We start from the raw sequence: 17,513 nt of genomic DNA on the forward strand, positions 1-17,513 counted from the left end.
CAAGCAAAAGCATCAATTCTTACAGCTTTAGTCCTTGCCTGCACCTGCAGTTATATAAATTTTTGGGAGACTCAAAAGCAGCTTAAACAGTGCATAGTATAGTATCTCTCTTTTTCTCTTATCACATTCACAGGATATTATAGAGCCTCGCCTCCATAGGTTAACAATGTGCTGTTCATTTGGATTGTTGTGATCTGCAAAAAGAGGAGGAAAGTGTGCTATCTTTTGCACACTCTCAGTTCTAGGATTGTCAGCTTGTGACCCTGCATAAATGCCATGGATGTATAGAAAGAATATCTTTAGCTTTTTCCTTTCCCTTTAGGCACTGTGAGCATGCATAGGGATGTTGAAAGGACACTGATTATCACAATTTCTGTATGGAGAGAAAACAAGTAACAACCATAAAATGCAGGTGAATACTCCTATAGAGAATCACACTTAAAGATTGTTTTACATGTTTGACTCAATATATTTGATTGAACTATCTAAGGGTACCTAATACTATATTTACATGAAGACATCTTCGTGAAAATAAATAATCACCTAAAATGTATAATAGATCGGTGTAGAGTAACCTGTTAGGGCCTTAAGAGTGCTGATAAGACTCATTTTGGGTTGGTCCCTTTGGATGCCCTTTTTAGTTTTTAGTAATTATTGCTAAACTTTGTTCCTTTAATTTGGATTTTGAACTCCTCCACTTGTCACTTAATAAATGAGTACATGATTAATGCCTTAATTAAACCAAGTGTTACACCTAGAAAACAAAACATGGGCTCTTATTTCTTAACATTGGTTTAAATATAATCACGTTTGTACTACTCCTACTATGCCATGCAAGTTATGAAGAAAATCATCATCATTCACCAATGACACAAACTTTCTCATGGACCACAATTTGCAAACAAGAGGCAAGACATTTAAATCATCGTACATGATACGTATCTCTTACAAGATTCCTTATTTTTCGACATTATATACGAATGGATGCAACAACATGTGTTCCCTTTTCCTTACAAAATTTTACATACAACCAATCATCTGAAGTATTACAAAGTGAGAAATATATCTACACATTACCTACCTGTATATATTTTTTGTACGGTTTAGTAATATTACATCACTTCTTTTATGAACAATAATGGACAAGAAGAATGATCAAAGTAGCATGCATCATGCATAAGCTTTTCTCTTTGGTGGTACACCATTCCAGAGAGATCCAAAAAGATATTTCAATTTCCCTTTTGGTAGATATTTCAGATTTTCAGACAACAAACTCATGCAGAAGATGAGGGTTGCTGCTGAACCTGTGTTGTTGCTTTCCTGAATCTGTGAAATGATAATCTAGCAGGTGATCAGTCTCTGGGGAGGAAGAAGAAGAAGAAGAAGCCAAACCCTGATTATGATTACGTCTTTTCTTGTGGATGCCATCATTATCAGACATGCCACCAAACCCATCCCTTTCACAGTTCCTCAATTCCAATGCAAGAGAAACGTGGCCACCCATGGTAGATGTAAAGTTACCCAACTCTGCAAAATCATATGCAGCAGGACTAGTGCTACAACCCATTATGCTTCCACAACTATAAACCCCATTATTGTTGTTCTCATCCACGGAACATGATGTATGTTTATGAAAATGCCCTTCTTGTTGGACACTATCAGCAATGGTTACTAAATTGTCTTGTGAATCATCTTCCCCTTTGTTATCAGAGGCTTCAGCATCATCTCTTTTACGTTTCACAATGCCTTCGGATGGAATATTGCAGCTTATGTTATCAGAATCACCAAACTCTTCTTTATACATTTCTTCAACCATCGGCTTCCATAGCCGCACCCGTGCATTGATGAACCAATTTGCCACCTGATCATTATCAATACCATTAATAATATGAATGTTACCAAATACCAACCATATCTGTACTTACAATTCAATTAATTATTGTACCTGGTTTCTGGTCAGGCCTGTCTGTCTTGCCAGCATGATTTTCTCTGAATCCTTGGGATACCTGGTTTCAATTTACAAAATGAAACTTATCTAATAACTTTATTACAACATTATTTAAAAAAAAATTCACTTGTTCGCTTCTAAAAAGGTTCATTTGTTCACTTATCTAAGATCAGATGCATCCTTTTGAACATAGCTTTTCATATATTTTGAAAAGGTTAGAGACTCGGATGCAGTTATCTTCATGTAAAGTTGATAATTGAAAACCATCAAATGATTTGACAACTGTACGTAAGTTTTTTATATTGAAATAGGAAGTGATGACATACGGGTGAAGAAAATGCTCGAAAAGCCAAGCGCGAAGTATTGAGACAGAGGTTTCGGGGAGACCCCTCTGAGGCCTCCAAGCTTGTCTCATTACACCAAGTTGCTGAAGTGCCTTTTGCTGTCTAAGCTGTTGATCAACATAACGAAGACGTGGAATCCCTTCTTGTTCCCCAAGGCACCTCTGTATCACTTGAATTTGTCCACTGATTGCATCACGCAAGCTCCGAAAATGGCGAGATATGGTGCGCAATGCAAGCCATGTGTAAGGTTCAGCAGCTCCACATCCGGCAACCATGTCGAAAGATGACACCACAATCTGCATCTGATGACAGTACTGTCTGTATTTCTTATCCACCTAATTCAACCATATCACAAATTAAACACTATTATATGATATGATCCAACAATTACCAAGGATATTTAATTTACCTCATCCAACAAGGTCAGAAGCTTTGTCTTCTTTTCCAATAAACTCTGGCGTTCTTCAGCTGATAATTCATTAGGAGGTTTGACATTATTTTGCAGAGATTGACTGTTACATTTTCCATCAGAATCCTTGGAGCCACCATCAATGCCATTATTGAACTTTTCTTGTTTCTCCATTCCAGGTTGCTTCAACAAAGCCTTTCGGACACCAACTATTTCATCAAGTAACTCCTGTGCTGCCTTAAGATAGTGTGAGTTCAATACACCGTTTGAGAATGATCCTTGAATGCATGGATCAGAGTTATTGGAATTGTACAAACCCTCTCTTTTGGCACTTTCATGAAAGCCTCCAGAAGATAAAGATACCATGCATTCAGCAGCAGCAGTAGTTCCATCATACTGGTATTGAAAGGAAGGAACAGATGTACCTAGACTAAGAGATAACCCTTGGCCATGTACATTTTGTTCACCTCCTACAAAAGAATTACATGCTGGATCAACCATGTTTGGTGCTCCAACGGATCCATTATTGTTGTAGTTATGAGACAATAAAGGATTCCCAGACAACATCTCAGCATAGGATCCTGAAGAGAATGCTTGGTTGGGATACATTTCTATAGATTTCGAGAACTGCTCAACTGCAGTAAAGTTTTTTGAGCCACGCACACAAAATTAATAAAATAGAAATTACCGTATACTCAAAGGAAAAGAAAACGTTGTCATAAAGCAAACGTGGTCGTCACTACTGTTAGGCTAATGTTCAACACTGTTGTTGTATATATTAATTTTCCATTATGTTGCATTGGTTTGAGGATATACAGGAACTACATACTATATAGTATAGTACATATTTATATTTTATTTACGTTTTCAAAGCACAAAAGGGTCAACACATCCACCATATATTAAGCTTATGCAAAGATGGAATTCACAAACACCAACATAGCTAAGAAAAAATAAACCAAATCTGAAACGAAACAAATCGAAATCCCCATAATTCAACACTTGGAACTAACCACTCTGCATAGATTAATTAAGTAAATAGCTCAAAGATCTCTTACAAAGTCCAAGCGAAAGAAAAATCTAAGCTGGTTATAAGCACCTTATTCATTGGTTCTAATATACACTAAGTTCTAACTTTTGCTTTATTGTAATCATGAAATCCCACTGTGTGAGAACAACACGCACTTTGAGCTAGCATAATGAACAGAAGAAAACAGTGGATAAGGATAAACTCATAAAAGTGAAATACCTGAAAGAAAGTGGTGGGTACTCAGTGCAAGGAAGCTAAGCTAGGGAGTAATAAGAGTGAAAAACGGAAAACTAACCAGTAAAGAGATGTGGAGAAACAAGAAATGGAGGAGACAAAATTAAAACAAAAACAAAAAACCTTAGTGTGAGGAAGGGCAGACATATGGCAATCCCAAGAGAGATACTTGAAACGAAGAGCCACAACTACTTCCTTTTCATTGGAACAACGGCACCAACCAATCCAAACATATCATTATTATATTTTCATTTTTAAATCATTAAAAAAATAACACCGCACCCATGACTTGTTTGCTTCCTTGATTGCTTGCGGATGTTAACACCAACTACCCTCTCTCTCTCTCTCTCTCTCTCTTTTCTCTTAACGTGAAAATATATAAAAAGTTAAAAAAGTTAAGAAATTATGGTATTGGTAAAAAGGAATAAATAATTAGTAAATTTTAACGTCAATCATTATCGAGTTTCTCACGTGTGACAAAAGTTATATCATAAATTGTGTCATGTTCAAGTGTGTGTATATGTGTGTGTGTGGTTGTTTGCTTACAAGGGTTCAAGGCATAACCACCAGTTGGTGGACCTGTAGCTTGGTGTAACACCTCCCCTCCCTCCTTTAAAACTTAACGCATAAATCTTAATTAATTATGAATAAATTAACAATCATATTGCTATCCCTTTCTCCATCCCCATGCGTTGAATTTGAATTGATCATCCATTACAGAATTGAAGAAGAACTGAACAACCGTGATCAAGATTCACGAATGTGTGAGGCACAGACTATATACTATATAGTTTAATTTGGAAATTAAATTTATAATGTTTTTGTATGAATAAAAAGGAGAGAATATCAAGGTTGGCCGGATTGGGTATTAGGGAGTAGGTGAAAGTGACAAATTCACGCGTCGACGTGTACGCTTCATGTCCTCTTCTAATTGGAACCCACCATACATCATCATCTTTCTCTCTGTGAATGATAATTTGAGAAAAAACTTAAACGATTTCTAATAATTATTTTAAAAAATAATAAAATTCTCAAAAAAAAAAAAAATTCGGTCTCTAATATTTATTTTTATGGAACTGATTAACTCTTTTGTTAATATTCTTTATTATTAACACAAAGACTAATCAATTTCATAAAATTAAAGATCAAAAACCAAAAAAAATATTTTTTTTTAAAAAACTCGTAATCTCTTCAGAACAAAATGATCGCAGAGACTACACTGGATATTGACTTTATATTTTTGAATAGTTAATATTAACTTGTATTTGATTAATGGCGTGTGCATATATATTCATGTAAATGACTTACGAGGATCAAATTTGAAAAGGAAATACACTTAGACGCTATTAAATGGCAAAAGACTTTTGAACTAAAAAATTGTTTTATTGGAGAAATAGTCAAGCATCAATAGGAAAGAATATTTCATTTCTGAGAAATTTTCTTTTCTCTATCTTCTGTCATCTTCCCCGGCCATACTATTTTTTCATAAATACTTTATTTTGTCTTCTTGCATCCTTGTGATTCATTTGACTTTCGGGGTAAGAGAAAATTGTTGTGTCAATTTTTCTTAAAATAAAAAAAAAAAAGAAGAATAAGAAAAACAACTGTCAAGATGATTTATGTATGATACAAGTAGCAATGATATTTGGATAAAGAAAATTATACATTACTATGAGCTTTCATTTCTTTTTCTAGCTTTGTAATTAACATTGCTGAATGTTAACAGAGGTATTTGATCCCATATTTCTAATTAGCTTCCTCATGAAGTGGACCTAGGCACCTAGCTAGTCAGGTAGGTTCCTCTTCCACACTAGTTTAGAGAATCCAATACCTTTCGACCACAAGACATATACAATAGTAATAATAATATACGACATATATATTTTATATAACTTTTAGAAGATTAGCTTTATTTGTATAATTTTTTAGAATGTTTAAATATGTTTTAAATAATTTCGAAATGTTTTAGAATATCTTAAAAAGTCCTAAAATATCTTAAAAAATTTTTAGAAGATTTCGAAATGTCACGGTAAATTTTAGCAGGTTAGATTTAACAGTATTTATATAGTTTTCTGGAGTATTTGAGAATGCTTTAAATAGTTCTGGAACATTCTAAAATATCCTAGAAGGTCCCGGAATACCTTAGAAAGTTCTAGAAGACTCTGGAATGTCATAGAGTATTCTAGAAGAGTGTGGATGTATATAGGAGTACGAAGAGTAGTATGGAACAATCTAGAAGTATTTAGAGAAATATGGGAGGATAGATATTTGTAATGAAGGTTCTAGATGATTAATCTAGACCGTTGATTAGATTTAATTCAAACCATCCATTGAGGAGGTGGATGGCTATAAATAGGGAGTGAGAGTTAATGTGAGAATCATGTGTAAATCATTTGTAATAAATACTTGAGCAATAAAGTGTTCTTCCACCAAAGCTTCCTTGTTCTCTTGTATTCTTAGCTTTCTTGCTAAATATTGAGGGTTAGGCTGACTTGGTCTTAGCTCAAGAGGTTGAGTAAGTCCGCTGGCATGGTAGCGTTGGAGTGTGTCCAAGGCCGTGACAACTTGGCATCAGAGCAAGGTTCGAGAGGGAGCACAAGTGGTTTGTGGGTATGACTTCTAGTGTAACCATGGAGCATGTTGAGTCTCAAAGGGGATATTCCTTTTCAATGGGGAGGCAAGAAGCTTCGTTCTTCAAGTGAGCCTAGAGGTAAGGACTCTAACTTCTTAGAAGAGAGAGTTTCTGTGTTGGAGAATATTCTATCCTCTATGGATAAGCATTTCCAAATAATAGAACACGATAAGGAGACCCTCGAGGCTCACATGTTAGGAGAATTATATGCTTTCAAAGAAAACATGCTCCAAATCGAAGAGAAGCTTGAGAATTCTTTGAAGTTATTTGAGGAAGTTCGAGTTTGGTTCGAGGAGGCAAAATCTCGACTAACCATTATAAGGGAGATGACAAAGATTGATCTCCCCAAGGCAAAGGAGCTCAAGGGCGTGAGGGATGCTCGAGAGGTGGAGAACTTCCTATGGCAAATGGAGAGGTACTTCGAAAGACAAGGGGTGGTCGAACAAGCAATAAATGTACGCACTGCAGCTTTCTACCTTTCTGATAATGCTACTTTGTGGTGGAAGAGAAAATGCGTAGATATAGAGAAGGATACTTGCAACATTGCCACATGCGAAGATTTCAAAAGGGAATTGAAAAGACAATTCTTCCCTAAGAATGTGGTTTATGAAGCAAGGAAGAAGTTGAGGGAGTTGAAGCATAAGAGTACAATTAGCGACGACGTAAAGGAGTTCACAACTCTCACCGCTTCAAATCCCCAACTTAGCATTAGAGGATGCATTGTTCTTCTTCATTGATGGACTCCAACCTTGGGCAAAACAAGAACTACAAAGAAGGAATGTTAAGGATGTCGATGAGGCCATCGTGGTGGCCGAATCACTCACTGAGTATCATAGGGGAGACTCTAAACCCAAGTCTTCCTCCAAGCCTAGTTCTACTAAAGGTGGGGGAGACAAGGAGAAGAGTTTCTCAACCAAAAAGGAAGGAAAATACTCTTCAAAGAAAGAGTACGAGGAAAAGAAGAAGGCTTTCGTGCCCAAAGGAGGATGCTTCATGTGCAAGGAGCACACCAAATGAAGGGTTGTCCCAAACTAGGGACTTTGGCAACTATTGCCGAGGAACGAGAGGCCCAAACTCAAGCAAATGAGTGTGTTGGATCTATCCAACTCATGAATGCTGTGAAGGACAAAGAGGCAAGCACCGCAGAAAAGAAAGGCTTGATGTATGTAAAGGCATTTATCAATGAAAAACCCGTCATGACTATGATCGACACTGGTGCTACACACAACTTCATCACGCCTGATGAAGCAAAGAGACTTGGGTTGAAGATCACCGAAAAGAATGGTTAGTTCAAACCTGTGAATACCAAGGGTGAACCCCTTAAGGGAGTAGCAAAAGGGGTTGAGATGACTCTTGGTTCTTGGAAGGGCCTTGTGGATTTCTCAGTAGCACCCATGGACGATTTCAAAATAGTTATCAGGCTTGATTTGCAAAGGAAGGCAAATATAATACCTATGCCATACTACGACATAGTATGCATCATGGAGAAAGGGTCTCCATGCATGGTCCCTACAGTCTCTAAAGCTGGAGGACCACCGACGCTCTCTGCTATGTAACTCAAGAAAGGGTTTAAGAAAGGAGAGATTACATATTTGGCTCTATTACAAGAAGAGTCAACATCTGAAAGAGAAGAAGTTACTCCTGAAATCAAGGAAGTCCTTGAAGAAAATAAGGATGTGATGCCTCCCGAGTTGCCAAAACAACTACCACCTAGGAGGAAGGTAGACTAGAAGACTGAATTAGAGTCAGGAGCAAAGCCGCTTGCTTCAACACCTTATAGGATGGCACCGCCAGAATTTGAGGAGTTGAAGAAGCAACTCAAGGATTTGCTAGATGCTGGATTCATCCGTCCATCTAAGGCACCTTATGACACACCAGTCTTGTTCCAAAAGAAGCATGATGGTTCGTTGAGACTATGCATCGACTATCGAGCACTTAACAAGGTAACCATCAAGAACAAATATCATATTCTTTTGATAGCCGATTTGTTTGATCAACTTGGTAGAGCCAAGTGGTTCTCAAAACTGGAATTGAAATCAAGATATCACCAAGTGAGAATTGCTGATGGTGATGAGCCTAAGACCACGTGTGTCATGAGGTATGGATCGTATGAGTAGTTGGTGATGCCTTTTGGCTTGACCAATTCTCCTGCAACCTTCTGTACCATAATGAACGAGATCTTTCGACCTTACCTTGATCGGTTTGTAATGGTCCACTTGGATGACATTGTTGTCTATAGCAATACCTTGGAAGAACATGTAGAACACTTACAAATCGTGTTTAAGATCTTGTGAGAGAATAACCTATATATGAAAAAGAAAAAGTGAGTCCAAAGAAGTGAGTCCACAAGAAAGGGTCCGGTCGAGATTGTGATTGGATAGCAGCCACTTACACCACACTTTCTTTCTTTCTCTTACTTAGGGAAGAGCCCTGGAGCTTATTACATGGTTATGTCTTGGGAAGAACAAGCAGATGTTACTCGTTCTTACCTCAACAAAGCTGTAAAGAGGATGAAGAAATGTGCAAATAAGAAGAGGAGGCATGCAAGCTATCAAGTGGGAGACAAGGTAATGATTAAACTTCTTTCACAATAATTCCAAGCCTTTTGCAAGGTTCATAAGGGCTCGATCCGCAAATATAAAGGGTCATTTGAGATCATTGGGTGTGTTGGGGAGGTCGCTTATAAAGTGCAACTTCCTCCCTCTATGAAGATCCATCAAGTCCTCCATGTGAGATCAAGAGAAACTAAGCAGAGGTGACTTGAGTCATGCTCTGCCTATGATGATTAAATCCTTTGATAATGAAATCGAAGAGATCTTAGCTAATCGCATTGTAAGATGCAGAGAAGTACCACCAAGTATCTAATACTTGATCAAATGAAAAACTCCCGATAACCGAAGCTAGCTAGGAAGCATGTGAAGATCTATGACAATTCTAAGAATACTTAGAGTTCTCTCATGAATAGAAGTATAGAATGCGATGAGGACTGATGAGCGGATAATTTATACTCTTTTTGGCATTGTTTTTAGATAGTTTTTAGTATAATCTAGCTACTTTTAGGGATGTTTTTATTAGTTTTTATGTAAAATTCACATTTCTGGACTTTACTATGAGTTTGTGTGTTTTTTTGTGATTTCAGGTATTTTTTGGCTGAAATTGAGGGACCTGAGCAGAACTCTGATAAAAGGCTGACAAAGGACTGCTGATGCTATTGGATTCTGACCTCCCTGCACTCAAAATGCATTTTCTGGAGCTACAAAACTCCAAATGACACGCTCTCAACGATGTTGGAAAGTAGACATCCAGATCTTTCCAGAAATATATAATAGTCTATACTTTATTCGGGATTAGATGACGCAAACTGGTGCTCAACGCCAGTTCTACGCTGCATTCTGGAGTCAAATGCCAGAAACACGTCACGAACCAGAGTTGAACGCCAAAAATACGTTACAACTTGGCGTTTAACTCCAAAAGAAGCCTCTGCACATGTAAAGTTCAAGCTCAGCCCAGGCACACACCAAGTGGGCCCTGGAAGTGGATTCATGCATCAATTACTTACTTCTGTAAACCCTAGTAGCTGGTCTAGTATAAATAGGATATTTTACTATTGTATTTTCATCCTGGATTGTATTTTTGATCCTATGATCACGTTTTGGGAGCTGGCCATTCGGCCATGCCTGAACCTTCATCACTTATGTATTTTCAACGGTGGAGTTTCTACACCCCATAGATTAAGGGTGTGGAGCTCTGCTGTACCTCGAGTGTTAATGCAATTACTACTATCTTTTATTCAAATTCAATCTTATTTCTATTCTAAGATACTACTCGTACTTCAACCTGATGGATGTGATGATCCATGACACTCATCATCATCCGTCCTTATGAATGTGTGCCTGACAACCACTTCCGTTCTACAAGCAAAAGCTAGAGTGTGTATCTCTTGGATTCCTGGTGCACGACGCATGGTTGCCCTCGCCTAACAACCGAGCCTTCCATTCCGTGAGATCAGAGTCTTCGTGACATAAGCTAGAATTGATGGCGGCATTCATGAGAATCCGAAAAGTCTAAACCTTGTCTGTGGTATTCCGAGTAGGATTCTGGGATTGAATGACTGTGACGAGCTTCAAACTCGCGATTGTTGGGCATGATGACAAACACAAAAGAATCAAGGGATTCTATTCCGACATGATCTAGAACCGACAGATGATTAGTCGTGCCGTGACAGAGCATTTGGACCTTTTTCACTGAGAGGATGGGATGTAGCCATTGACAATGGTGATGCCCTACATACAGCTTGCCATGGAAAGGAGTAAGAAGGATTGGATGAAGGCAGTAGGAAAGCAGAGATTCAGAAGGAGCACAGCATCTTCATACGCCTATCTGAAATTCCCATCGATGATCTACATAAGTACTTCTATCTTTATTTTCTGTTTATTTATTATTATTATTCGACAACTCTATCACCATTTATTATCCGCCTGACTGAGATTTACAAGATGACCATAGCTTGCTTCATACCAACAATCTCTGTGGGATCAACCCTTACTCACGTAAGGTTTATTACATGGACAACCCAGTACACTTGTTGGTTAGTTGAGCGAAGTTGTGAAATTATGTTTAGACCATGGTATTGAACACCAAGTTTTTGGGGCCATTACCTAGGAATCAATTTCGAACAACAATTTAAGTATGAATCATAATTTCGTCCACCAAGTTTTTGGCACCGTTGCCGGGGATTGTTCGAGTTTGGACAACTGACGATTCATCTTGTTGCTCAGATTAGGTAATTTTCTTTTTGTTTTATTTTCAAAAATTTTTAAAAAAAATTTATCCCTATTTTCGAAAAAAAATTTAATTAAAAATAAATTATTCTATGGCTTCAGAATTTTTAAGAATGAATTCTAGTGTTTCATGAAGCATGTTGTAGCCTGGTTGGCTGTAAAGCCATGTCTAAATTCTTTTGAACTGAGGCTTCCTCTTCACATGCTTGAACTATGTATGCTAAAGCTTGGCTGGCTATTAAGCCATGTCCAATTTCTGGACTAAAGCTTTAGACTAACATTGAAAGATTCCTGGAATTCTTCTTAAAATTTTTGAAATTCTTATTTTCTTTTTCCTATATGTTTTTTCGAAAAATATAAAATAAAATCCAAAAAAATAATAAAATTAAAAAATTTTGTATTTCTTGTTTGAGTCTTCAGTCAATTTTTAAGTTTGGTGTCAATTGCATATTCATCTTGTTCTTGCATTTTTCGAAAATTCATGCATTCATAGTGTTCTTCAAGATCTTCAAGTTGTTCTTGGTAAGTCTTCTTGTTTGATCTTTAAATTTTCTTGTTTTGTGTTGTATGATGTTTTTTATGTGCATTTTTGCATTCATAGTGTCTAAACATGAAAGATTTCTAAGTTTGGTGTCTTGCATGTTTTCTTTGCATCAAAATTTTTTTTTAAAAAAATATGTTCTTGATGTTCATCATGATCTTCAAAGTGTTCTTGGTGTTCATCTTGACATTCATAGTGTTCTTGCATGCATCATTGGTTTGGATCCAAAATTTCCATATTTTGGGTCATATTTGTGTTTTTCTCTCTCATAATTAAAAATTCAAAAATAAAAAATATCTTTTCCTTTTTTCTCTCAAAATTTCGAAAATTTGGGTTGACTTAGTAAAAATTTTTTAAAATTAGTTGTTTCTTGTATGTCAAGTCAAATTTTCAAATTTTAAAAATCTTATCTTTTTAAAACTTTTTCAAAAATTAAATCTTTTTCATTTTTCGTATTAATTTACGAAAATCCTTTAAAATATTTTTCAAAAATCTTTTTCTTAGTTTTATCTTTATTTTCAAAAATTATGCTAACAATTAATATGATTGATTCAAAAATTTGAAGCTTGTTACTTTCTTGTTAAGAAAGGTTCAATCTTTAAATTCTAGAATCTTATCTTTTAGTTTCTTGTTAGTAAAGTAATCAATTCTAATATTAATCATATCTTTTTATCTTATCTTTTATATCGTATCTTTTTTAAAATTTTATCTTTTTCAAAAATTAGATTTTAAAATATCTTTTCTAACTTCTTATCTTCTTATCTTTTCAAAATTAATTTTCAAATCTTTTTCAACTAACTATTTGACTTTTTGTTTGTTTCTTATCTTTTTCAAAACCAACTAACTACTCTTCCCTCTCTAATTTTCGAAAATACCTCCCTCTTTTTCAAAAATTCTTTTTAATTAATTAATTGTTTTAAATTTTAATTTTAATTTTATTTCTTTTCTTAATTTTCGAAAATCATTAACTCCTTTTCAAAATTGTTTTCGAAAACTTCTCTCTCATCTTATTCTATTTATTCATTCATTTACTAACACTTCTCTTCATCTTAAATCACCGCCCCTATCCTCACCCTCGTGTTTGGATTCTCCTTTCTTTATTCCCCTTCTTCTTCTACTAACATAAAGGAATCTCTATACTGTGACATAGAGGATTCTTCCTCCTTTTCTGTTCTCATCTCTTTCATATGAGCAGGAACAAGGAAAAAGGCATTCTTGTTGAAGCTGATCCAGAACCTGAAAGGACTCTGAAGAGGAAACTAAGAGAAGCTAAATTACAACAATCCAGAGACAACCTTGCTAAAATTTTCGAACAAGAAAAGGAGATGGCAGTCGAACCCAACAACAATAATGCAAGAAGGATGCTTGGTGATTATACTGCACCTACATCCAAGTTTGATGGAAGAAGCATCTCAATTCCTGCCATTGGAGCAAACAATTTTGAGCTGAAACCTCAATTAGTTGTTCTAATGCAACAGAACTGCAAGTTTCATGGACTTCCATCAGAAGATCCCTACCAGTTCTTGACTGAGTTCTTGCAGATCTGTGAGACTGTTAAGACTAATGGAGTAGATCCTGAAGTCTACAGGCTCATGCTTTTCCCTTTTGCTGTAAGAGACAAAGCTAGAACATGGTTGGACTCTCAACCTAAAGATAGCCTGGACTCTTGGGATAAGCTGGTCACGACCTTCTTGGCTAAGTTCTTTCCTCCTCAAAAGCTGAGCAAGCTTAGAATGGATGTTCAGACCTTCAAACAAAAAGATGGTGAATCCCTCTATGAAGCTTGGGAAAGATACAAGCAGATGACCAAAAGATGTCCTTCTGACATGTTTTCAGAATGGACCATGATAGATATATTCTATTATGGTTTATCTGAGTTCTCTAAGATGTCACTGGACTATTCTGCAGGTGGATCCATTCACCTAAAGAAAATGCCTGCAGAGGCTCAAGAACTTATTGACATGGTTGCAAATAACCAATTCATGTACACTTCTGAGAGGAATTCCGTGAATAATGGGATGCCTCAGAGGAAGGGAGTTCTTAAAATTGATGCTCTGAATGCCATATTGGCTCAAAACAAAATGTTGGATGGCAAAATGCATCCAGCAGTACTAAAGAGGCATCTTCTGAAGAAGAAGCTTATGATCCTGAAAACCCTGTAATGGCAGAGGTAAATTACATGGGTGAACCTTATGGAAACACCTATAATTCATCATGGAGAAATCATCCAAATTTCTCATGGAAGGATCAACAAAAGCCTCAACAAGGCTTTAATAATGGTGGAAGAAATAGGCTCATCAATATCAAGCCTTATCCATCATCTTCTCAGTAACAGACAGAGAATTTTGAACAGAGCACCTCTAACTTAGTAAATATAGTCTCTGATCTGTCTAAGGCCACTCTAAGCTTCATGAGTGAAACAAGGTCCTCCATCAGAAATTTGGAGGCACAAGTGGGCCAGCTGATTAAGAAAGTCACTGAAACTCCTCCTAGTACTCTCCCAAGCAATACTGAAGAAAGTCCAAAAAGAGAGTGCAAGGCTATTGATATAATCAACATGGCCGAATATAGAGAGGAAGGAGAGGACGTGAATCCCAATGAGGAATACCTCATGGGACGTCTCTCAAGCAAGAAGGAGTTTCCTATTGAGGATCCAAAGGAATCTGAGGCTCATATAGAGACCATAGAGATTCCACTAAACCTCCTTCTGCCATTCATGAGCTCTGAAGACTATTCTTCCTCTGAAGAGGATGAAGATGTAACTGGAGAGCAAGTTGCTCAATATTTAGGAGCTATCATGAAGCTGAATGCCAAGTTATTTGGTAATGAGACCTGGGAAGGTGAACCTCCCTTACTCATTAGTGAACTAGATACATAGGTTCAGCAAACTTTACCTCAAAAGAGACAAGATCCGGGCAAATTCGTAATACCCTGCACCATAGGCACCATGATCTTTGAAAAAGCTCTGTGTGACCTGGGGTCAGGTATAAATCTTATGCCACTCTCTGTAATAGAGAAGCTGGGGATCATTAAGGTACAGCCTACCATATTCTCATTACAAATGGCAAACAAGTCAGTAAGACAAACTTATGGATTGGTAGAGGACGTGTTAGTGAAGGTTAAAGGCCTTTACATCCCTGCTGATTTCATAATCTTAGACACTAGGAAGGAGGAGGATGAATGCATCATCCTTGGAAGACCTTTCCTAGCCACAGCAGGAGCTGTGATAGATGTTAACAGAGGAGAATTAGTCCTTCAATTGAAAGGGGACTACCTTGTGTTTAAGACCCAAGGGTATTCTTCTGTATACATGGAGAGAAAGCATGAAAAGCTTCTCTCAGTACAAGAGTCAAACAAAGCCCCCACAATCAAACTCTAAGTTTGGTGTAGGGAGGCCTCAACCAAACTCTAAGTTTGGTGTTGGGAGTCTACAACATTGACCTGATCACCTGTGTGGCTCCATGAGAGCCCACTGTCAAGCTATTGACATTAAAGAAGCGCTTATTGTGAGGCAACCCAATTTTTATTTATCTAATTTTAGTTTTTATTTTATTGTTCTTTTATGTTTTATTAGGTTCATGATCATGTGGAGTCACAAAAAAATGCTAAAATTAAAAATAGAATAAAAAATAGCAGAAGAAAAATCACACCCTGAAGGAAGGACTTACTGGCGTTTAAACGCCAGTAAGGAGCATCTGGCTGGCGTTCAACGCTAGAACAGAGCATGGATCTGGCGCTGAACGCCAGAAACAAGCATAGAACTGGCGTTCAACGCTAGAAACATGCTGTAATTGGGCGTTGAACACCCAAAATAAGCATCACTTCGGCGTTTAAACGCCAGAATTGTATGCAAAGGTGTTTTACATGCCTAATTGGTGCAGAGATGTAAATCCTTGACACCTCAGGATCTGTCGACCCCACAGGATTATCCCAGGATCTGTGGACCCCACCTACCTCAACTCACCTTCCCTCCTCTTCTTCACATTCATCATCTTTTCCCCATAAACACTCTTTCTCATAAACCCCACCTACCTTTAAAATTCAAAATTTCTTTCCCACCCAAACCCACACATCTCCCCCTCTCCTCCATATTTTCTTCTTCATCATCTATTCTTTCTTCTTTTGCTCGAGGGCGAGCAATATTCTAAGTTTGGTGTAGTAAAAGCATAGCTTTTTTGCTTTTTCATAACCATTGATGGCACCTAAGGCCAGAGAAACCTAAAAAAAAAAGAGAAGACAATTGCTTCCACCTCTGAGTCATGGGAGATGGAGAGATTCTCTCAAAGGCCCATAGCTCAGTAGTAGAGCATTTGACTGCACATCAAGAGAGCACGAGGAATTCCCTCATCAAGAAATCCCTGAGATACCTCAGGGGATACATATTCCTCCACATAATTATTAGGAGTAACTAAGGATAGGAGCACCAAAATCACTAGGGATCAAGCCACAAAGGCAAGGAAGAGACATAGAGAAGCTCAAAGCACCATTGGTCCTTCAAGAAGGCGCCACCCTCACTAAGGTGGACTCATTCCTTAACTTCCTTGTTCTTAATTCTCTGTTTTTCGATTTTTAAGATTTATGTTATCTATGTTTGTGTCTTTATTACATGATCATTAGTATGTAGTAACTATGTCTTAAAGTTATGAATAATTCCATGAATCCTTCACCTTTCTTAAATAAAACATGTTTTTAATTCAAAAGAACAAGAAGTACATGAGTTTCGAATTTATCCTTGAATTTAGTTTAATTATATTGATGTGGTGACAATACTTTTTGTTTTCTGAATGAATGCTTGAATAGTGCATATTTTTGATCTTGTTGTTTATGAATGTTAAAATTGTTGGCTCTTGAAAGAATGATGAACAAAGAGAAATGCTATTGATAATCTGAAAAATCATGAAATTGATTCTTGAAGCAAGAAAAAGTAGTTTAGCAAAAGCTTGCGAAAAAAAAAAAGAAAAAAAATAGAAAGAAAAAGAAAAAGCAAGCAGAAAAAGCCAATAGCCCTTAAAACCAAAAGGCAAGGGTAAAAAGGATCCAAGGCTTTGAGCATCAATGGATAGGAGGGCCCAAGGAAATAAAATCCAGGCCTAAGCGGCTAAATCAAGCTGTCCCTAACCATGTGCTTGTGGCATGTAGGTCTAGGTAAAAAGCTTGAGACTGAGTGGTTAAAGTCGTGATCCAAAGCAAAAAGAGTGTGCTTAAGAGCTCTGGACACCTCTAACTGGGGACTTTAGCAAATCTGAGTCACAATCTGAAAAGGTTCACCCAGCTATGTGTCTGTGGCATTTATTTATCCGGAGGTAATACTGGAAAACAAAGTGCTTAGGGCCACGGCCAAGACTCATAAAAGTAGCTGTGTTCAAGAATCAACAAACTTAACTAGGAGAATCAATAACACTATCTGAAATTCTAAGTTCCTATAGATGCGAATCATTCTAAACTTCAAAGGAGAAAGTGAGATGCCAAAACTGTTCAGAAGCAAAAAGCTACAAGTCCCGCTCATCTAATTAGAATTAATATTCATTGATATTTTGGGATTTATAGTATATTCTCTTCTTTTTATCCTATTTGATTTTCAGTTGCTTGGGGAC

At 36.9% G+C, this 17,513-nt stretch overlaps 1 protein-coding gene and 1 non-coding gene across 3 annotated transcripts; both read right to left on the reverse strand.

The window, feature by feature from the left end:
• Positions 1-943: 943 nt before the first annotated feature.
• Positions 944-4,317, reverse strand: LOC130944532 (BEL1-like homeodomain protein 7). 2 transcript variants are annotated; one of them, XM_057872882.1, is made up of 5 exons: positions 4,089-4,317; positions 2,702-3,336; positions 2,275-2,627; positions 1,946-2,006; positions 944-1,861 (listed from the first exon to the last, which is right to left on the reverse strand). In XM_057872882.1, exons 2-5 carry the CDS (start codon positions 3,308-3,310, stop codon positions 1,262-1,264), a joined length of 1,623 nt encoding a protein of 540 aa, XP_057728865.1. In that variant the 5' UTR covers positions 3,311-3,336; positions 4,089-4,317; the 3' UTR covers positions 944-1,261. The 2 variants fall into 2 exon arrangements, with proteins under 2 accessions (XP_057728865.1, XP_057728864.1); XM_057872881.1 differs by having other exon boundaries at positions 3,951-4,305.
• Positions 4,318-13,643: 9,326 nt separating this feature from the next.
• Positions 13,644-13,747, reverse strand: LOC130947180 (small nucleolar RNA R71). Its single transcript, XR_009072580.1, has one exon. It is a non-coding gene; the product is annotated as a small nucleolar RNA R71 (small nucleolar RNA).
• Positions 13,748-17,513: the final 3,766 nt, after the last annotated feature.

The sequence above is a fragment of the Arachis stenosperma genome, chromosome 8 (genome assembly GCF_014773155.1).
Source record: "Arachis stenosperma cultivar V10309 chromosome 8, arast.V10309.gnm1.PFL2, whole genome shotgun sequence".
Taxonomy (NCBI): Eukaryota; Viridiplantae; Streptophyta; class Magnoliopsida; order Fabales; family Fabaceae; genus Arachis; species Arachis stenosperma.